Source organism: Panulirus ornatus, chromosome 10, assembly GCF_036320965.1.
Source record: "Panulirus ornatus isolate Po-2019 chromosome 10, ASM3632096v1, whole genome shotgun sequence".
Lineage (NCBI taxonomy): Eukaryota > Metazoa > Arthropoda > Malacostraca > Decapoda > Palinuridae > Panulirus > Panulirus ornatus.
This window is the reverse complement of record NC_092233.1, coordinates 28,289,609-28,313,416: the sequence shown is the minus strand read 5'-3', so window position 1 is coordinate 28,313,416 and position 23,808 is coordinate 28,289,609. Positions and strand designations below refer to the sequence as shown.

Below are 23,808 nucleotides of genomic sequence, written 5' to 3'. Positions count from 1 at the left end.
GAGCAACAGGGTCTACATCGGACATTTCCCATCAAGCTCACACAGCCAGCAGATAGCATTTTACCGAACCTAACTGTACAACACGGAGGGATATGAATACGAACAAAGTGCATATGAACGCGCACCTTCATAAAAGGTATGTATGTTCTATGAAGGTGCGCGTTCATATGCATAGTTCTTATATATATACATATATATATATATATATATATATATATATATATATATATATATATATATATATTGTTATGAACATGGTGTATGTGCCCACATGTTCGTATGTATGTGTATGGTGTGTCTTTGTGTATGGTGTACCGGTGTGTAGGGTGTTGTTGCTATCGGCTCGGACCTCACTTCCCTGACCGTGTTAATTGTCTTAGTGATTCTGTGTTGAAGCAGATGTTGACCAGTCCTCCAGCACCCAAACCCTTACCAGCAGCGTCAGGTCAAGGCGTGGGGCCAGCTGCGGGGTATGTCATCCCGTACGTTCGCTGCTGTCGTGAACAAGGGAACAAAGGGTTTGAAGATGTGGGCCGGACCTTAGGCCTCCTTCAACCAATCACGTCAAGGTGAGGGCGTGGCAATCAGTCTTTTGACCTATCAAGGGCAATTGTGTCATTCTGACCTATCGTAGCCATAGGTGGCGGGTCAAGGCGTGGCTAGCTGTTCCTGCCTTGCTGGTCCTTCAGATAAAAGGCTCAGACGATCGTCTGGGAGTAGATTCCTTCAGCAGCCCCGAGCCCAGCAAGGTAATGTAGGCTTTCCCTGTCTCGAACCCCGTAGCCACCGCTGCCCTAGTTTGTAAGATGTTTACTGTGTCACGTCAGGTGTAGCTAAGTGTAACGATGATGTTTACTGTTTTACGTCAGGTTCAGTTAAGTGTAACGAAGATGTTTACTGTGTTACGTCAGGTCTAACTAAGTGTAATATTATCGAACAAAGTGTCATAAAGGAAAGAGATCTCCTGGTTTGAAATCTTATCAGGAATGTTAACTCATGTTCACTGTTAAACTCATGTTCAGTGTTAACGTAAATGATTCGTGCCTGATTCATGTGTTCACCTTGTACATTTGAATTCTTTCATCATAAGTAATTCTAATCCTGGTGTGTGTTTTAATCCCATAACGTTAAGATAGCGTTATCCTGAGTTGTGGAATATAACAAATCTAACGTCCTTGCAAAGACAAGGACCAGTATAGTAATTGTAACATATATATGTTACTGGCGACCTTGCTCGAATAAGTACTGACTTCGTAATATATATATACATATATATATATATATATATATATATATATATATATATATATATATATATATATATATATATGACGAAAGGAATCATAATTCAACTTTAATAAACGATAAAAGAAATATTACATGTGGTTGTTGATCTGTACCACACGAAAGAAACCATAAAGGGTCATGCAACACACGAACTAACGAATGAAGTTGTTTCACGAAAGACATACGATCTTTCGTTATAACAACAGAAACAATCTAGACAGACATTTATACCGGATAGAAGGAAAGACTTCAGACACTGCACCACAAGGGGAAATGAAAGTCTAGTTTCAAGTTATGAATGCACACACACACACACACAAAGTTTAATTTCTTTCAAACTTGAGAGTTCATGCTCTTACACACTGAGAGTTCATGCTTTCACACACACAAAGTTCATGCTCTCACACACAGTGTTTATGCTCTTGCACACTGAGGGCTCATGCTCTCACACATTGAGGGTCCATGCTCGCACACACAGAGTTCATGTTCTCACACACTGACAGTTAATGCTCACACAGAGAGTTCATGCTCTCACACACTCAGGGTTCATGCTCACACACTGGGAGGTTTTCCTTTCAAACACAGAGTTCAACTCTCGTACACTGATAGTTCAAACTCTCACACTAAGTTCAGGCTTTCACACACTGAGAGTTCATGCTTTCAGACTGCAACATCTACTGCTGTTGAACAATTGTGTGTTCAAATTACCACAGAATTTCCCACACCTTACATTGTCACCTATATAGACGCCCTACTCAGCCAGCAGATGCTGACACTGTCCTGTACAGGTTTACATCGAGCAATACAGGATAAAGACTCGATCATTCTCGGGGATTCTAATCTTCCAGAAATCAACTGGCAAACTGTCTCAGATGTTGAAAGTGAATCTACTAGACTTGTCGACTTTGTCGAAGACAATTTTCCCCTTTCAAACTATCACTGTCACTGATCTAGTTCATGCATCCCATAAGTTCTTAGTAACTAATACCCGCGTTTGAGAACATCTAGGCACTTGTGACCGTAACATGCTTAGGTTCAACGTAAAGATCAAAACAGACTCCCATAAAACCAGAATTATGTACTTGTAACTTTGAAAGTGCGGAGCCTAATGAGTTGCATGACGCATTCAAGTCTACCCTTGTGGGCTCATGGTTAGGGGAATTATGGGCCAGTTTTATGAGTCAGTTTATGAACCATCAAGTCAGATTCATTCCCATGCACGACAGAAACGACTGAAACAAAATCAACAACAAGCCTGAATGACAGACACTCCCATGATACTGTAAGAAATATACGACTCTACAAGCTTACGAAATCAGAGAGTGACCCAAACATTGCAACGCAATACACACTGAGAAGACACGTGAAAGGTCTTATCAAGCAAGACAAGAGAGAACACCAAGTGAATATCGCAGGAGATAGTAACAGTGATCCTAAAAGATTTTATAGATACATCAATAATAAGAAACATATAAGGAGTGGGATAAACCCTTACTGAATAAGGATGGGAAACCCATTGTGGACGATACAAGCATAGCAACAACCCGGAACAAAATTTTTGATCTGTTTTTACACCAGAAAGCAACGACACGAATGTTGAGACGGTGATAAATAGCACTCACACGATACCAAAGTTTACCCTCACAGAGAAGTGCTAACACACATACGTAAGTGGAAGACTAATAAAAGTCCAGGTTCTGATCGTCTTTATCCACGAGTGATTAACACGTCAAACACGAAATTGCCGGACGACAGTTAACCTTTATCTTCAACAAATATCTCCATGAGACTGGCAGACCTCATCCCTATATACAAAGAAGGCAGGCCTTGAACTGCTCGGTCATTATCGTCCTATTAGCCTCACATTAATCGTATGCTAACTTCTGGAGTCGCTTTATTGGAGATGCAATCGTAGCCTACCTGGAACACCACAGCCTGATCAATAATACACAGCTTGGTTGTAGAAGACGTAGATCATGCCTTACAAACCTCCTGGAATTTTATCATAAAGTATTCAATACCCACGACAAGACAAAAGCAACAGATGATATATTTCTAGACTCCCAGAAAGCATTCGACAAACTCCCCCACGTTAAATTGATGCATAAAGTCCGGGTCTTGGGAATTACTGGTTTAATAGGAAACTGGACAGAAGCCTGGTTACGTGATAGGAAGCAGAGAGTCGTATTGACTAGGGACTCATCACGGTGGTCACCTGTTACTAGTGAGGTCCCCCAGGGATGCGTACTTGGGCCAACACTTTTCATCATTTACATTACCTGAATAAGTTTGCCGCTAAATTTGCAGATGATACGACGATCGGCAGTGCCATATTCACTGAAGAAGATTGGCCTAGAACTACGAGAGATCTACGTAATATCGCTGAATGGTGTAGTCAATGGCAAATGCCATTTAACGCTAACACTGTCAGCTGTTACAATAGGAAACCTAAGCTAAGAAACATATGATGAACTGATGGGCCACATGACAAAGGACAGCCCTAGTGTGAGGGATCTTGGGGTCAATGTCTCCAGCAACTTCAAGTTCTCCCAGCATTGTAATGACGCGTCCAAGAATGCAGACAGGATGTTATGAACTAGTAACAGAGAATCTACATACAGGAACAAGGTTGTGATCTTGCCACTATACTCAGGTCTAGTTAGGACACCTCGAATATGAAGGTTGTGATCTTGCCACTATACTCAGGTCTAGTTAGGACACCTCGAATATGCAGTGCCTATTGATGCTCTCAAAACACACTGGGAGTTCGTGCTTTCTCACACACACTGGGAGTTCATGCAACAACACGCACACACTGTTCATAATTCTTACACACAATGGGTGTTCATGCTTTCTCACACGCATTGGAAGTTCATGCTTTCTCACACACTCGGGTTCATGCTCTCACAAAAAGAGTTCATGGTCTCACACAGAGTCAATGATCTCACACAAATTGAGAATTTATGCTTTCACACACAAGAGTTCATGCACTCACACACACACACACTGAAAACTCATACTCTCAAACACACTAGTAATTCATGCTCTCTCACAGTGAAAGCTAATGCGCCCACGCTTACACACACACACACACACAAATAGCTCACACTCTCACACAAAATGAGACTTCATATTGAGACGTACAAGTATCAATATATTTTTTCTTCAGTATGTATACATGCATGCACGTCAGGTGAATATATGACTTCCTTCTCCGAAATGTGTTACTCATCATCAACAAAATGATGCAACACGAAAGTGTAGGACGTATTACACCCATGTGAGTGTAGGAAATCACTGCCGGATGCGTGCAAGGACAGGGAGACGGTTTCACGCTACAGTGATCAGCGAGGTCACGAGCAGAAGTGGTTTCACAATGTTGGTGTGTGTGTGTGTGTGTGTGTGTGTGTGTGTGTGTGTGTGTGTAGCAGGTTGTAGTAATGGGGTTAAATACCTAGGGCAAAGGTCATGGAGACAATGATCATCAGCCATTTGGCATAACTGGACTGAAATGTTCGAGATATCTTGGACGAAAAAATGGCCCAAACTGTGAGGCACAGACACAACACGAGATGACGAGTGACACACATGCTCAATACATCATAGCTGGACTGACAGGAAAACATCAGGACGGTAACCAGTCAAGGTGATCGACACACAACACACGACGCTCAGAGCGAGACATGTCGTCATCAACAGAGCAAGACACAACACAATAGCATATCAGGTGTGGGTTAGACCATGCTTCCTCTCGCAGCCCAGTTATAAAGAATGAATGTGTAAATAAGTTCAGCAGAAAACATCAAAACGACAGCATCTTAAACAATTTCAAAAGCTAAAAGGTATCAGCTCATCTCGTTAAACAAAACAGCATAAAAAGATAATATAACGAGAGCATAAACAGGAACACACACCACTGGGTCCATCAAAGCTTTGTGGTAAGGGAAGACCTCAGACGTATGTGTGGTAGCAGATAATCAAACGTAACTGATGGAGTTGTGTAGAGTCTACATGTAACTAAGGAGTCACAAACACTGTCAGTAGTGAAACCCAGCCATTGTCAAGTCCGATCCATCAAGTGTGTATGTCTGGTGCTGTTATGCTATCCTCCATCTGGTACATCAACTGTGTATGTCTGGTGCTGTTATGCTCTCCTCCATCTGGTACATCAACTGTGTATGTCTGGTGCTGTTATGCTCTCCTCCATCTGGTACATCAGTCCTCACGTTAACAATGCAGTTTAGGAAGAAGTATTCTGCCTCACTTCAAGCGCTGTAAAACGTTTCTCCAGTTCATAGAAGTTACTACAATTGAAAGCAGATGAATCTAGTCCTGAAATCTGTTTTTACAGAAGGTGATCATCGCCCTTCATTCTGAATACTGAAATATAATCACCTCAACCCACTCCCCCTTTTTTTTTTCTAAGCTACGTAAATTCTTTTTGTCTAGCAGGCTGTCTGAGTATTTGTTTCTCAGTCCAGTAATCATCTTAGCAGCTTACCACCGTACCCTCACCAGTCTATGTCTTTCCCAGTAGGGTGACTAAAACTGAACACAGTAGTCAAGGTCGGGACGCACCAATGAATTGGAAAGAGTGAGGATTAGTTTATGACACTTCAACACGAATATCTGGCCAATGAAACCCAAAATTTTCTTCGCCGTGTTTTACTGTCTACGCTCTGTTTACTTGGCCGTAAATCATAGGAAATCACGAAATTTACCTTCTGTGGTTCACTAAATATCATACGAGAACGTGTCTGCTCGTTTTGACAACCAAAATGTAAAGCTTCGTACTTCTCGATATTGTCAGCATCAGCCTCCTAAGATCCCAGTCCATCTGTTTATCTGTCAGATTACAGTTTCAGACTTTGCTTCTGTTGAAGGTTATTTCCAGCAAATTTTGATAAAACAGGCAATTATATACAGAAGAAAAAGAGAACCAGTTTCGAGATTGATCCTTGTGGCACACCACTTCTTACGTCTGACCATTCTAAGGCCTGACAGTTAATCACTGCTCCTTGCTCACGGTATGACAGTCAACCAATTTTCAAACCACCGAAGTACAACCCGATCAATACCATGCGACTTGCTAGTAACCTCTGACCTGAGATCTTAATAAATGCTTCCTGTAAATCAACGAACATACCATCAACCACTTGACTCTCTTTCATAAGTTGATCACATTATGAAAGAAATCAAGCAGATTTGTCTGACATGAACGAACTCGGCGAAACCCGTGATAAGAATCATTGAGGAAGACGATGATTCTTCACATGGAAGACGATGATTCTTCACATGGTTCATGATACTGTCCTGAATGATGGCTTCCATAAGGTTAATATCTGCAGAAACCAGGCTAACTGGGCGAATATTTCCGGACAAGGACTTTTTTTTTTTTCTCTTTTTCAAATATCGTTGATGCATTGGCAAGCTTCCAATCCCAAGAAAGTTTCCTTTACCCTGGCCAACTATCTCACAGGCATCACTGACAACGAAGCTTACCTGTCCAAGACCAAATGATAAGAACAAATGAAATAATATCTTCAACATACAACAACCAAGCAAATCCTGACTGTGAAACGGACGAGAGACGACTCAAAGATTGCGGTACACAAAACGTCAATATGCCACAACACAAAAGATGAATTACAAGTAACATTATACTGCAAGAACCTTGAAGTAAGGAATCTATACATGAAGAAACAACTTAGAATACCAACCCTTTACAGGTTTCCAATGCGATTTATATCGGTTCACTTGGCTGAAAACTGTACAACCGCCTTCACTTCCACCCGGGACAATCAGCTTTGTCAGTCTTCTCTCTCAGCGAGCGTGAACCCTGGGAGTATTGACTCGTTACTTCAAGCTCTCATTGTTGGGAGTTCCGCTCATCATGACGAGGTCATCAGTAGCCTCGGCAACGTCTGACTCCATGTGCTGTTGTGAACTTGGGTTTCAATCAACTAACGACACGTTATTACGATGTCACCTCTGCACTCACCGTCGCCTGTAACCCTGATAGCATCAAGTGGTGAGGTGGAAGCCAAGCGTGGGTAAACAGAGGTGTTCTCTGAGCTCAGGCCGTGAGAGCACGCTCGCCATCCTGTGTTACCTTGATCCATGTAGGACATAAAAGTTCATCAGTGAAAGTGGCTTGTATCAAAGCCTTACGGTCGAATGATAATACCCATAATGATACACCTGTCGCAGGTGGGATTATTGTGGTGGTGGTGGGAGGGAAAATGTGGCGTGAGGGGTAGAGGACCGTGAAGCATGATACGTGGGCCACCTCCGCCTCTGGTAACCCCTAGCATCATGCAGCAGAATGAAGACCTTTGTGAAAAGAACGTAATAATATACCATTATAGATGAGGTTATATAATAACCCTCGTGCAGGATGTCATTGTTCAACAGCACTTCTCAGGTTTTTTATCATCCGCCACCCTGCATACCATCCCCGTTTTCTGCACTGTGGCTTCATTGTTCAGTTGCAACAGTTAGAATACTTAAACTCCTCTCTACAGGTTGATCCTACGGAAGACTCGGTGTAACAAGGAATTATCGTATATATAAAAGGATAGTTATCTAATATGCAAGCCATAGAACACTACAATAATTATGTCCTAAAGCTTTATGTAAAAAAAAATCTTACAATATGTATGACTGTGCCCCGTACGAATGAGTGGTGATCCGTGGTTATGCACTTCTCATGGATATTGTATTCATTACGCAAATTTCATTAGTTTCCTGTGATGTTGAACATGGGGGTTCAACAAGTAAGAAGCATAGCTTAATGTAAGACGTCAAAGAAAAATATGGCCAATAGCTATAGTTTTCTTTTTCTCCATGGCGTGTGGCGTGTGTGTGGTGGGAATGAGGTTCTGTGGTGGTAGTCACTACGGGATAGCACACACATTAATTGGGAGTCGTCATGTGTGATTCTGTGATTCGTACAGACATCGAGTTTGGCACGAGTCGATAAGATCACAAGAAACTTTCTATATTGCTTCGCCTGGAAGATGAGCTCGGAAATAACTTTTTGAGTAGACCCGTTATCGCCATTATACTCGACCCACTAAAAATGACACAATGTCCATTATCTGGTCACACTCAATGTACCAGTTTGTTGGATCTGCCTTATGCGATACGAATCTAAATCTCTTGTTAAGCATCGCACACATATATTTGGCTTTCAGTAAGCCTTTGATATGGTGCCGCATCAACGACTGCTAAAGAAGGGGAGGAATACAGTATGGGAGGGAAGGTTCTGCACTGGATCAGGGAGTGACTCAATGACAGGAAGCAGAGGGGTTGTACAGGTGGGTCCTTGTCAGGTTGAGGTGATGTAATCAGCGGCGTGCCGCAGGGGTCGGTGCTGCGACCTCTTCTTTTCATTATTTCTATCAACGATTTGTATAGTGGAATCATAAGTAACTTGAGTAAATTTGCGGACGATATGAAAACAGGAAATGTTGAACCAACCTAGTGATAATGCACTGAAGTTACAAGAGGACTTGGAATAACTGTTTATGGGCGAGGAAATGGCTAATGGATGTCAACGTAAATAAATGCAAGACATTGAGTGTAGGAAAGGGGGAAACCCAAACACATCCATCTATATGACAGACTCGTAGGGAAATCAGACTGTGAGAGTGATATGAGAGCATTAGTAAAGGTCCAAAACCAAGGCAACAGTGTATCAAAGTTAAAAACAAGGCAAGTAGAATGTTGGGATCCATTAGAAGTGTTAATAAAAGACTGCAAAGTAATTCTCAAGCTTAATAAAGACTGGAAATATAATTCTAAAGCTTAATCTTGCATTAGTTAGACCTAATTTCGACTCTGCTGTGCAGTTTTGGTCGCTTTAGCATAGAGCAGATATAGAGAGATTGGAGAGGGTGCAGAAAAGTCTGACTAGAGTGATACCAGGAATTTTAGTTGTGAAGAAACTTGCTAAGCTGAATTTACATTCACTGAAAAGGAGAAAGGCCAGAGGGGGTATGATAGAGGTGTACAGATGGATGACAGGTTTAGATAAGAGGGAAACTGGCAATGTTCTATGGTTAGCCAACCAGGTTAGAACTTGCAATAATGGCCTCAAGATAGGGAAATTTAAGTTCAGGTTGGATATGGGGAAGCACTGGTCTAGCCATAGGGTGGTTGATCTGTGGAATAGCTTGCCAGATGCAGTGGTTGGGGCTGGAACCTTGAATTGTTTTATGAATAGGTTGGATAGGTGTGCGAGCCCCGTGGGCTGCATGTTGGAAGGATCCACCTAGTATGGTCCAGTAGGCCTTTTGCGGAGTCTAGTACCTTGTTCTTATGTTCTAATCATCAGATGACCTTGTATAAATCACGTTTCTTAACACGCAGCAGCCAACATTTTCATGTTCGAGGAGTTGCCGAAAGCTGAGAAAACTCACATGTTATATTTCTACATGACACAGAAGACAAGATGCCCTAACTTAATCGTTACTTCATCCAGACCAAACCGCCACCGCCACAATATGTCATCCACATTCCCATGATAAAGATATCTTACTGACCACAACATATGGGTCTACCTGCGCGGTTCTGACCCCATTCCTTCTCCTGAAGTCACATACCAACACCACCATCATGTACTCAATACCATACTCTTCCTACAGACTGTAAACTGTGAAACATTACACGCCACAGATGGTGTGCTGCAGAATGGTATTCTTTTTCCATACCTATTAAACTTAAAATGATTGACAGCTTCCTGGGTAATATTGATAAGAACAAACGTAATCTTTACGTACTACCCAAGTCGTAAATGACGATTCAAACGTAATCTTTACGTACTACCCAAGTCGTAAATGACGATTCAAACGTAATCTTTACGTACTACCCAAGTCGTAAATGATGATTCAAACGTAATCTTTACGTACTACCCAAGTCGTAAATGATGATTCAAACGTAATCTTTACGTACTACCCAAGTCGTAAATGATGATTCAAACGTAATATTTACGTACTACCCAAGTCGTCAAAGATGCCTCTTATGACGAACCCAGCAGGTGTAAAGGTTACTCTCGAGATGGTGATATCTGCTTCTTTGAACAGAGGAAATGACGTGGCCTGTGTGTGTGTGTGTGTGTGTGTGTGTGTGTGTGTGTGTGTGGTAAGCAAAGGAAGGGGCGGGGGTGAAGGAGTTGCATCATCATGGAAAACCTCAGACCCGTAGCACAAGCCTCGACTAACGTCCTAACATGCCACCAACATCACATGTCAGCCCAGACCCCAGTTATTCTCACACTTGCTTCGTAAAATATTGCGTTGAGTGTAGGTGTCAAGCGTCCTCCTCTCTCTCAAGCCTCTCTACTCCTCCCTTGTCACCCCCCTCACGCGCCGGCCCCAGTCGTCTCCCGCTCCCCCACCCCAGGTAACTAATTAGTTCACACCTACGCCAATAGAGGACTCGCATCGCTGACACTCGGTTTAGTGTGTTAGACGTCGTGGTAGTGGTAAGATCAAGAAGGTATGGAGTCCGTGTCGTCCACACACTTACGTGCTAACTCGTGAGCTGATGGTTGTGGGTGGAGGCGGATGTACACCTCAGATTCCTCGTAAATTACGTCATTACGAAGTCTGCAACTTTATCCAGACGCCAGTGGATGCCTGAACAACACGGGGCAGACCAGTGGATGCCTGAACAATACGGGGCAGACCAGTGGATGCTTGAACAACACGGGGCAGACCAGTGGATGCTTGAACAACACGGGGCAGACCAGTGGATGCCTGTACAACACGGGGCAGACCAGTGGATGCCTGAACAACACGGGGCAGACCAGTGGATGCTTGAACAACACGGGGCAGACCAGTGGATGCCTGTACAACACGGGGCAGACCAGTGGATACCTGTACAACACGGGGCAGACCAGTGGATGCTTGAACAACACGGGGCAGACCTGTGGATGCCTGTACAACACGGGGCAGACCAGTGGATGCTTGAACAACACGGGGCAGACGAGTGGATGCCTGTACAGCACGGGGCAGACCAGTGGATGCCTGTACAACCTGAGTCAGTGTTAACTCACGTGGAAAAAGGCTCACCAGAATCCTGCCAAGACATCAACCAGGAGGAAATGAAAAAAAAGATTCCGAGACGCTGAACCGGCGTCAACCAACTGCATATCGCGGGAGCCATCAGCATAAAAGAATCTTAACCTAAAATCCAAACCTAACACCATCCCACACTCCCAACCTATCAAACACACACACACACACACACACACACACACACACACACACACACACACACAACGTCGCATCTGACCCTCACCAACAGGGTTTTACCCAAGGCAGGAGCCAGGACCAACCTCACTGCCCAACACAGACACAAACCTTCAGTCTCCAAATTACTCACGGTAAACAATGAGTAACTCAACCGTACACCACATGTGACGAGGACGTGTACTGCTACAAAGGAGATTCAGTGAGTATTCTGAAGGACTGCTGAATGCATCTGATGACAGGGTGACAGATGTACAGTGTTTGGGTCGTGGCGGTATGTCAAGTGAATCATGGAGAGTGGTCTGGCATGGAGAGAAGAGGTGGTCAAAGCATTTTACGTTCAGATAGAATGTGGCAAGGCGGCTGGAGTCGATGGTGTTGCAGATGAATTTCTTTAAAAAAGGGGCGAATGAGTTGTTGACTGATTGATAAGGATTTTGAATGTATGTATGAATCATGGTGAGGAGTCTGAGGATTGGCAGAGGGCATGTAGAGCGCCGTTGTTCCAAGGCAAGGGAGAACATAATTGAGTGTTCAAACAACAGAATTATAAGTGTCTAATCTACCTGGTAAGTTGTAGGAAAGGGGAATGACTGAGAGGGTGAATGGATGCACAGAGCATCAGACTGGGGAGGAATAATGGAGTTTTAGAAATGGTAGCGATGTCTGCACATAAGATTATGTGTTAGAAATACTTACAGAAAAGAAAAGGATATATATGCGGCATCTGGATCTGTATGTAATGTATGAAAAACCATAAAATCTAAAACGCTTCATCTAACGAATGCAAAGCAAAAATATTAAAACACTACATCTATTATATGCAAAACAAAAAGATTTAAACCGCTTCATCTATTTTATGCAAAACGAAAACCTTTAAAACGCTTAATCTAACGTATGCACACCAAGAAAATAATGTACGCTTTATCACCTCGATCCTACGAAAATATTTACATTGTAGTATTAAGACTTATTTAAAGATAAAGGCATTCTACATATCACAGGTCATTTACTTTCATGGTTCCTTCCTTCCTAAATAATTCATATATCTTTTTACCGTCCTAATTGTGTTCAGCGGAGTGGAGTCCCTTCCGGGGAGTTGTTGTTAGTGGCTTGGATGACGAAAGGTCAGCTATATATAGCGCAGGAGTTGCTAGCTGTCTCACACCTGGTTCACCGCTCACGTCGCTGACACTGGTCACGCTCGCTGCCTCTACAACTTGTGCTCCTGATCTTCAGGTAACATTGCCACTTGTGGTCACACGACGACCCGCTGCCGGTAGTCAGCAGGTGACCTCTTACTCTTGGTGGACTGCTTCCTATACCTCTCATCTGCCACTGATCGAACATCTTTTCCAGTTATGTCAATTACAGAATTCTTAGAAACTTACTTGTTAGAAATCTGCAGTTTATAACATGACTTAATATACTGGGCAACAACAGACTCTTACATCGACGGTAAAAACATAGACAGAAATACTATTGAATTTTTCCCTTTCCACTATTTCCTAGATGCAAGACTGTCACTATTACAGATTAGTTCATTCCCCATCCCACCTGTGGCTTCGTCATTCCAGCGTCTTCTCCTGCTTCCCCAGACCCAAGTCTCCGACATGAGGGTGCTGCTCCTGAGCCTGCTGCCTCTGGTGGCACTCTTGCTACTCTCTGTCAATGCCTCGCCCTGGTTCCGAGGAGCCAGGTCTGCCAGTGGCTCTGATCATCGCGTTCGGCGCGACCACTACGACTCACACGAACATCAAGGCTCACAGGAGTGTCACGAATTACAGTACCACTGCTTTATGCTAGAGATGGGTAAGTCTCCCCCGAAATGTGATGGGAAAGCAACTCAACTGTGTTGTGCATGCAAGGCGTCTGCTTCATTAATGTGCTAGGACTAGTCTTGAGGACACGGTAGTCAAATGTATCGCGACATGAATTGCTGGTATAGGGACCAGGTGATTGTTGAATATACAATACTTCAAGTAACACTTCCTCTAGGAGTTTCTGCAGCTCCAAGGCTTAACACTCCAACCAGTAGCAGGGAAAGGATGGATGTCTTTAGAATGAGAGGTTTTTATGTGACTGTTCTCCCATGATACTCGAAGAAGGAATCAGTCTCCTATTGGCGTAGAAGTCCATCCTTTCTCTACTACTGATTGTAGAGCACAAATAACGGTAAAAGATAAAACCTTAAGAAGAGGTCCTGGGGTGTATACATCTGTATGCATGTAAACCAACATGAGACGAGAAGAGAGATATAGTATGTTTGAGGAAGGAAACCTCGATGTTCTGACTGAGTGAAACAAAGCTCAAGGGTAAAGTGAAAATCATTTGGAAATGTCTTAGGAGTGAAGTGAGGGGTTTGTTAGAGGACAGGAGCTAAAGAAAGGGTAAGAAGCACTACTCCCAAGGAAAGAGCTGTGGAAGTGTGTGAAAGAGTGGCAAAATAAGTTCTAGACTGATGTGGTTAAGATTGAAAGAGGATGGCGACAGATGGCGGATTATTAGCGCTATGCACCTGGTCATGAGAAGAAAGATCATGAGAGGGAAGTGTTTTGGGAGCAGCTGAGAGAGTGTCAGCAGTTATGGTGCACGAGACCGGGTACTGGTGATAGGCGATTTGAAGGGAGTTGAAGGTGAGTGTTCATACTACATAGATGAAAGTTTGTTGAGTGTACCTAGAAGTTGTATGGGAGGGTATTGATAGAGAGGGTGAAGGCAGCATCAGATCGGGGAGGAACAGTGTGTTTTCAGAAGTGGTAGAGGATGTGTGGATCAGGTGCTTCCTTTAATGTATGTGCTTGAAAAATACTTATAGAAACAGATAGATTTGTATGTGGCATATATATATATATATATATATATATATATATATATATATATATATATATATATATATATATTATTTATTTATTTGATAGAGGTGCTCTGTGGAAGGTATTAAGAGTATATGGTGTGGGAGGCAAGTTGCTAAAAGCAGTGAAAAGTTTTTATCGTGAATGTAAGGTACGTGTACGAGTGGGAAGAGAGGAAAGTGATTGGTTCCCAGTGAATGTCGGTTTGCGGCAGGGGTGCGTGATGTCTCCATGGTTGTTTAATTTGTTTATGGATGGGGTTGTTAGGGAGGTGATGCATGCGTTTTGGAGAGAGGGGCAAGTATGCAGTCTGTTATGGATGAGAGGACTTGGGAAGCAAGTCAGTTGATGTCCGCTGATGATACAGCACTGGTGACTGATTCGGGTGAGAAACTGCAGAAGCTGGTGACTGAGTCTGATAAAAAGTGTGAAAGAAGAAAGATGAGAGTAAATGTGAATAAGGGCAAGGTTATTAGGTACAGTAGGGTTGAGAGACAAGTCAATTGAGGGGTAAGTTTGAATGGAGAAAAACTGGAGGAAGTGAAGTGTTTTAGATATCTGGAAGTGGATTTAACAGCGAATGGAACCATGGAAGCGGAAGTGAGTCACAGGATGGGGAGGGGGCGAAGGTTCTGGGAGCGTTGAAGAATGTGTGGAAGGCGAGAACATTACCTCGGAAAGCAAAAATGGGTATGTTTGGAGGAATTGTGGTTCCAACAATGTTATATGGTTGCGAGGCGTGGGCTATAGATTGGGTTGTGCTGAGGAGGGTGGACGTGTTGGAAATCAGATGTTTGAGGACAATATGTGGTGTGAGGTGGTTTATCGAGTAACTAATGAAAGGATAAGAGAGATGTGTGGTAATAAAAAGAGTGTGGTTGAGAGAGCAGAAGAGGGTGTATTGAAATGGTTTGGTCACATGGAGAGAATGAGTGAGGAAAGATTGACAAAGAGGATATATATGTCAGAGGTGGAGATAAAGAGAAGTGGGAGACCAAACTGGAGATGGAAGGTTGGAGTGAAAAAGATTTTGAGCGATCGGGGCTTAAAAATGCAGGAGGGTGAAAGGCGTGCAAGGAATAAAGTGAATTGGAACGATGTTGTATACCGGGGTCGACGTGCTGTCAATGGATTGAACCAGGGCATGTGAAGCGTCTGGGGTATACCATGGAAAGTTCTGTGGGGCCTGGATGTGGAAAGGGAGCTGTGGTTTCGGTGAATTATACATAACAGCTAGAGACTGAGTGTGAACGAATGGGGCCTTTGTTGTCTTTTCCCAGCGCTACCTCGCACGCGTGCGGGGGGAGTGGGGTGCCATTTCATGTGTGGAGGGGCAGCGAGGGAAATAGCTGAAAGCAGTAAGTATATGTACATGTGTATATATGTATTTGTCTGTATGTATATGTATGTATACAGTGAAATGTATAGGTATGTATATGTGCGTGTGTGGGCTGCGACAAAGCATGATATATATATATATATATATATATATATATATATATATATATATATATATATATATATATATATATATTATCTATTTTGCTTTGTCGCTGTTTCCCGCGTTTGCGAGGTAGCGCAAGGAAACAGACGGAAGAAATGGCCCAAACCACCCCCATACACATATATATACATATACGTCCACACACTCAAATATACATACCTATACATCTCAATGTACACATATACATACACGCATAGACATATACATATATACACATGTATATAATTCATACTGTCTGCCTTTATTCATTCCAGTCGCCACTTCCCCCTCCCCCCTTATGTGTGCGAGGTAGCGCTAGGAACAGACAACAAAGGCCCCATTCGTTCACACTCAGTCTCTAGCTGTTATGTATAATGCACCTAAACCACAGCTCCCTTTCCACATCCAGGCCCCACAGAACTTTCCATGGTATACCCCAGACGCTTCACATGCCCTGGTTCAATCCATTGACAGCACGTCGACACCGGTATACCACATCGTTCCAATTCACTCTATTCCTTGCACGCCTTACACCCTCCTGCATGTTCAGGCCCCGATCACTCAAAATCTTTTTCACTCCATCTTTCCACCTCCAATTTGGTCTCCCACTTCTCCTCGTTCCCTCCACCTCTGACACATACATCCTCTTTGTCATATATATATATATATATATATATATATATATATATATATATATATATATATATATATATATATATATATATATTGTTCAGGCCACATATGTAGAATATCATATATTCTTCAGGCCACATCTGAACTTATTTTCTCTCTTTCTATCACCAATCTTCACGAAGGTGTCCATTCCACACATCCACCTTTTCTTTCCTAGTTCCATTTGTCCATTGCCTCATTATTGCTAATCACTGTTTGCTCCTCACTCAGTTTCTTGTTGTGTCTTCTGGATCATGGTGGGTCACCAGCAGGTAACTGGTAGAGAGCGTTAACAAAGTCGTAAAATTCATTGGAAAAGAAAATTAACATCCCACTGATGACATGCCTCAGCTGACGGTGCCATTCTCTTCTCCGTCTCCCACAGGCAAGTGTTTGTGCGGTGGGCCTCTCCACTGTGACTACATAGATGAACTGGTACCCACCTTTGCTTCGTGCAACGGCACTACAGAGAACCTCCCCATAGCATGCCCAGGTATGTTACTTCTCCTCTGGACTCTAGGTTACTCGATCCTTTTACAGGAGTGAATATAACAAGAAGCAAATACCATTTTCAAACAAGACTCTGTGGGCGGCATCTTGCTGGCAGAATAGTGGCATGGGACACTTTTTGATGACGTTATCTTAGTGGCAATACAGAGACATGCGACATACTTTCTGTTGACACAGCGACGTTACGTTAGTTACAAGTGTGTTATCACAGTGACGCGTACAGTGTAGTGATAGCAATGGCGCGGGAGACCAGCCAGTGAACTTACTGATGGTACAACGAATATTCCTTGAAGAGGATCTAGGTAAGATAACCCACCCTGAGGAGGCTTGGAACCTTTCCTCACGAGAGTCGGAACCCACTCCGGTGAAGGTTTGATAATAACCAAGGCTTACAATATTATCTTCTGGAGTTTCCAAGACATTACAGCACACACACAGTAATTACTTCCAATACTGTTAATGTTCCTTCTTATTGTGCCACTGACAATACTGATGATACTTCAACACCATCACTGGTCTTCATCATCAACACACAGTCCTGGTAATTCCAATATTTATACATTCTTTTTTCTCGACAGGCACCACCGACTGCTCGAAGCCACCAGAAGTCTTGAAGGATGTTGTGGATTGTTTAGTTAAACAGAGAAAAGAGGTGAGGATCCTTGAATATGTTTGTGTGTGGGTGGATGGGTAGGAGAATGTGGTTATTACAAATACAATTATACATATAAGTATGGGAGAACGTCTTTACTTTTTTTCTTTTTTCTTAAACACTGGAGGCTTCAGTGACGGACGAAAGTTCACACAGAGTCCAAGCCTTACTTAAAATAAGAAAAGATTATGAAAGGGAAACACATGAGACAAGGGAATGCATTCACGAATTAGTGAGGAAAGGAAAAACCGTCTTAAAACGTGCCACGTCGTGGTTACTGGGAAAGACATGAGAAGGGCAGAGAGTTCCAATGCTTCGGGGAGGCATCCATCTTTTACCCTCTCATCTCCGTCACAAACATTCTGAGGTGCTCATATCAAGCACAACTACTCACTTCAGTGCGTTCTGTGTGTCTTCTGCTCAAATGACAGAGATCAGATTTCCACAGTTTGGGCTACATTGCCACAATGCTTTGCCATCCACATCTTACTAACAATATTTCAGACCCTTGGTGCCACCGTTCAAGTGTCTGCATCCGGGACTTGGCCTCAGTACAACATGTCGTGTAAACACTTGAGGGATCTCGGATGGAGTGTGGATCAATTCATGACAGGCTTTACCCAACGATCCATAACTGAGGAATCCTCCATACACTTCCCTAGTGTCGTGGTGAGCTTTGATGACTATAAATTGACACACACTCAATCGGGATCGAATCCAGGGCGCGGGAGTCGGCCCAAAGTCAATGCAGCTGTTTATCCTCCCATCGCGGCTGGTGAACCCGCTTCAGACAAACGCTTCGAGAAGTGAGAGTGAGGACACCTCTGCCTCATCTGTGCAATGTGAACAAGTTCAAGGTTTTCTGGAAGTATTTTATAAAATCATTTCTCATTATGGACCAAATCTCTGACGAATAATGTGAGAATTTTGGAATGTTAAGGTTTCTCAAACGGCTTTACATTTGAGTCAAAAGCAAAAATGATAAAAAAAATTGATAAAGCCACTAGCGATAAAAATAACTAACAATAACAATGATAATAATGATAATAAATACAATAACAAAAATAATAAATGAAAATAATACTAATAATAATAATAAATAATAATAATGATAATAATAATAATGATAATATCAATAATAATAATAATAATTTATTAAAAAAGGGGGTGACTGTATTGTTGACTGGTTGGTAAGGTTATTTAATGTATGTATGATTCATGGTGAAGTGCCTGAGGATTGGCGGAATGCTTGCATAGTGCCATTGTACAAAGGCAAAGGGGATAAGAGTGAGTGCTCAAATTACAGAGGTATAAGTTTGTTGAGTATTTCTGGTAAATTATATGGAAGGGTATTGATTGAGAGGGTGAAGGCATGTACAGAGCATCAGATTGGGGAAGAGCAATGTGGTTTCAGAAGTGGTAGAGGATGTGTGGATCAGGTGTTTGCTTTGAAGAATGTATGTGAGAAATACTTAGAAAAGCAAATGGATTTGTATGTAGCATTTATGGATCTGGAGAAGGCACATGATAAGAGTTGATAGAGATGCTCTGTGGAAGGTACTAAGAATATATGGTGTGGGAGGAAAGTTGTTAGAAGCCGTGAAAAGTTTTTATCGAGGATGTAAGGCATGTGTACGTGTAGGAAGAGAGGAAAGTGATTGATTCTCAGTGAATGTAGGTTTGCGGCAGGGGTGTGTGATGTCTCCATGGTTGTTTGATTTGTTTATGGATGGGGTTGTTAGGGAGGTGAATGCAAGAGTTTTGGAAAGAGGGGCAAGTATGAAGTCTGTTGGGGATGAGAGAGCTTGGGAAGTGAGTCAGTTGTTGTTCGCTGATGATACAGCGCTGGTGGCTGATTCATGTAAGAAACTGCAAAAGCTGGTGACTAAGTTTGGTGAAGTGTGTGAAAGAAGAAAGTTAAGAGTAAATGTGAATAAGAGCAAGGTTATTAGGTACAGTAGGGTTGAGGGTCAAGTCAATTGGGAGGTAAGTTTGAATGGAGAAAAACTGGAGGAAGTAAAGTGTTTTAGATATCTGGGAGTGGATCTGGCAGCGGATGGAACCATGGAAGCGGAAGTGAATCATAGGGTGGGGGAGGGGGCGAAAATCCTGTGAGCCTTGAAGAATGTGTGGAAGTCGAGAACATTACCTCCGAAAGCAAAAATGGGTATGTTTGAAGGAATAGTGGTTCCAGCAATGTTGTATGGTTGCGAGGCGTGGGCTATGGATAGAGTTGTGCGCAGGAGAGTGGATGTGCTGGAAATGAGATGTTTGAGGACAATATATAATAAAGTGTCAGGTGGTTTGATCGAGTAAGTAATGTAAGGGTAAGAGAGATGTGTGGAAATAAAAAGAGCGTGGTTGAGAGAGCAGAAGTGGGTGTTTTGAAATGGTTTGGGCACATGGAGAGAATGAGTGAGGAAAGATTGACCAAGAGGATATATGTGTCGGAGGTGGAGGGAACGAGGAGAAGTGGGAGACAAAATTGGAGGTGGAAAGGTGGAGTGAAAAAGATTTTGAGTGATCGGGGCCTGAGTATGCAGGAGGGTGAAAGGCGGGCAAGGAATAGAGTGAATTGGATCGATGTGGTATACCGGGGTCGACGTGCTGTCAATGGATTGAATCAGGGCATGTGAAGCGTCTGGGGTAAACCATGGAAAGTTCTGTGGGGCCTGGATGTGGAAAGGGAGCTGTGGTTTCGGGCATTATTGCATGACAGCTAGAGACTTACTGTGAACGAATGGGGCCTTTGTTGTCTTTTCCTAGCGCTACCTCGCACACATGACGGGGGAGGAAGATGTTATTCCACGTATGGCGAGGTGGCGATGGGAATGTGTATGGGGCTGGGTTGGGCCATTTCTTTCGTCTGTTTCCTTGCGCTACCTCGCAAACGCGGGAGACAGCGACAAAGCAAAATAAAATAAATAATAATAATAATAATAATAATAATACATCTATTCCAAAGTTCTTCATTGAAAGCCATACTGCAACGAATCTACACCACCACATTAAAGAGGTTACACTTGAGACACTGAAGACCTTAACATACTGGCTGCAGGTCAGAGATCGCCACTATATAATACCCCTGACCGTAAGCACTGGCTCAAACCCTCTCATGAGTAACTTTCTCCAAGATCTCGCGTCCACATTCTACTGGATCCTACACGTAGCCTGAGGACTACAAACCAGAAACCTGTGATCACTACCAGAGAACTCAGGAACCTCAAGACCCGTGTTATGTTGCACAGGTCTCCGCCAGCCAAGAGTCTTCAGCAGAAAGAATTCAGTCTATAATTGCATATCTTACTGCTTGATGACACGATCCAATAATATACAATACTTGCGTTGCTTTAATGTGCGTCAGATGGTAGGTAGGATTTAGCATTTCTCGTGGCTTCATTTTCCACTACTAATACTGGGATTGTTGTTTCAACAGGTCGAAGACTGCTATCTGACAGTTACCGGCCAGGTATGAGGACACAGCCATGACTGAAGTCCACTACAGCGGAACTCACCACCATCCGCAGCCCAGAGAAAGACTTCTTAAAAGACAACTTCAGTGGTTACGACGTCTCTCTCTCTCTCTCTCTCTCTCTCTCTCTCTCTCTCTCTCTCTCTCTCTCTCTCTCTCTACTAACAACAAACAACTATCGCTACTCGTAAACAGTTGCTTCCTTTTCTCGCAAGGGTGACTCTTTCCTCAACATCCCAACTACGTCACCCACTATCATTAATGAAATAAGCATGAATACCAGCATGTCCCCCTGACCAGCACATCTCGAAACTGTTCCACAGTGTCTCTGTAAACTTGCATTCCCTCCCTACCTTCTCAAGTCAGTCCACTTTGTAAAACCTTAAAAAAAAGACATAAAAGAAAAAAGAAAAAATGAAAGGTGTAAGTCGTGCCTGCCTCACCTCCATCATCTCTCCTCTTCCTGTACGTGGCTCACTAGTCCGTCTCCACATCGTAAGCAAGAACGGAGGATGAAATGTTCACATCAATATCATAATACATCCGTTACGAACCAAAACTTTCCCTCTGTGTACTATCTTCCCCTCCTTATCTTTATAAGATATAAGCTATATATTGAAGATATAAACCATACAAAATGTGTCTTTCGCAAACCATCCGTCAGATATTGTTTACAGTGGAAGGTAAAATGTCCCTGTACATGAACACACTGTCAACTGTGTCTTTAAGCTGGTGTTTGTGCAGGTCTTATCTCCTCACCATTTTCAAAACAAATGGTTTGCATCAACGAATCAATATTTCATTAAAGTAAAACTAGAAAAGATCACCTAGTGGCCGGAAACTCTCTCTCTCTCTCTCTCTCTCTCTCTCTCTCTCTCTCTCTCTCTCTCTTGCTCAGAGAGACAGCGACTCAACAGAACAAAGTCATCACAAGTCGCTAACATGATGACAACAAAGCAGCAGCTGCTGCTAAACGTCTTCTCGCCACCAAAGGAGCGTCAACAACCCAAGCAACAGCAGCATACATACAACAACAGGCAGCGAATACTTAAAGAAGTTCCGAGCAACTTTAAGTAACAACAGTAATACTTACAAAATACACTGTAGACAACAAGAACATCAGAGTGCAGCAGCCCACCCCTGGGTGGACAATGCAGTGAACGAAGAGAAAATCAAGCTGTTATTTTCACTACATTTGTAATCATCTTTGCCAAACTTCAACCTTGGCAAAGATATACAAACATGAACCTTCCTAATCCGGACTAGTAAATGAATGACCTAGAAATGCATTTTCATAACCCTGACTCACAGTAAATCTAACACACTCATTCCTAGCAGAGAGACAACATGATAGATTTTTTTCCAGGTTGGAGGTTCCATGTCACCGTCAGGCCTTAATTGGAATATAGAGGTTAAAGATAAGCAAAGAGTAAAGACAAGGGAAAGTATTTACGAATTTTGGAGGAAGTGAAAAACATGTCTTTTAAAATGTGTCAGGCCAACGTTGCTGGGAGACACACAAGAAGGTAGCGAGGTCCATAGTTTTGAAGAGTAGGGAAGGAAACAGTTATCAAAAGAGACTACATTGGAGTTGCCAACGGTTACACAGTACTTATGTGACGCAGCAATGAGCAGAGTATTGCGGGGTCCAGCTAGTGGTGGGGGTACACAATAACCCAGCTCTCGGGAACAGAAGGCAAAGTAATACCTATAGAAGGGAAAAGAACCAACATTGAGGCGTAGGGCAAGTGGGTCAAGTTTTGAGGTTAGACTGGTAGAGTTTATAAGGCTGACAGTTTTCGATTCGACTCTGTCCAGTAAGAATGCACAGCTATAACCATCCCAGAAGCGACAGGAGTATTCCATACAAGGATGGATCAACTTATAATAGGAGAAAATGTCGGGAAGAAATTTCAACATCTAAACAGGACTGCCACTTTCTTGGGGGCTGACTTGTCCATTTCCGTAAGGTGGGATTTCTGAGACAGAGTGAATGTTACAGTAACACAAAATATGTTAAATGAATCTAGAATTGGAATTACAGATGCGTTAAAGGAGAGGGGGGAAAGTTGTGAAGAAATTTCGATAGAGACATGGGTATTAACTGTGTCTCAGAAGCACTAAACTTAACCAGATTCGTCTACCCTATTGTACAAATCTGATCTAATTGAAGACGTTTTGTCGACATGAGATGCAGATCGAATGACAGAAGCAGAATTGAAGGATGTGGAGAAAAGCAGACAGCGTTGAGTTGTCAGCATACGAGTGCATTTGGATACTTGCTGAAAAAGTGAAATCGATCATAAAATGGAGAAAAAGCGTAGGAAACAGAACAGAACCTTGAGGGACACCGTAGCTAATGGGAGAAAGGGGTGCAGGCTGATCCATCAATAGCAACAAAGATAGATCGGCCGTAGAGGAACATAGATATGAAGGAGCAAAGTGAGGGAGGGAAGCCAAAGGAGGGGAGCTTAGAGACGAGACCCTGATGTCCCACCCTGTTAAAAGCCTTGAATATATTAAGGGCAACTACATAGGATTCTCCAAATCTATTATTTATGCCATTCTGGCTCCACTCCCACAACTCTGCAGGTGGACTATTTCACAGTGGGCTGCACTCA

General features: G+C 42.8%; 2 protein-coding genes across 8 annotated transcripts in view; one reads left to right on the top strand and one right to left on the bottom strand.

Annotated features, from left to right (window-relative positions):
- Positions 1-23,808, bottom strand: part of Lrp4 (LDL receptor related protein 4) — a 497,094-nt gene that overhangs the window by 245,255 nt on the left and 228,031 nt on the right. The window lies entirely within an intron of this gene.
- Positions 729-17,794, top strand: LOC139750857 (uncharacterized). Its single transcript, XM_071665657.1, has 5 exons — positions 729-749; positions 12,619-12,782; positions 13,142-13,355; positions 16,939-17,046; positions 17,642-17,794. The coding sequence occupies exons 3-5, from the start codon at positions 13,157-13,159 to the stop codon at positions 17,755-17,757; spliced, it is 423 nt and encodes a 140-aa protein (XP_071521758.1). The 5' UTR covers positions 729-749; positions 12,619-12,782; positions 13,142-13,156; the 3' UTR covers positions 17,758-17,794.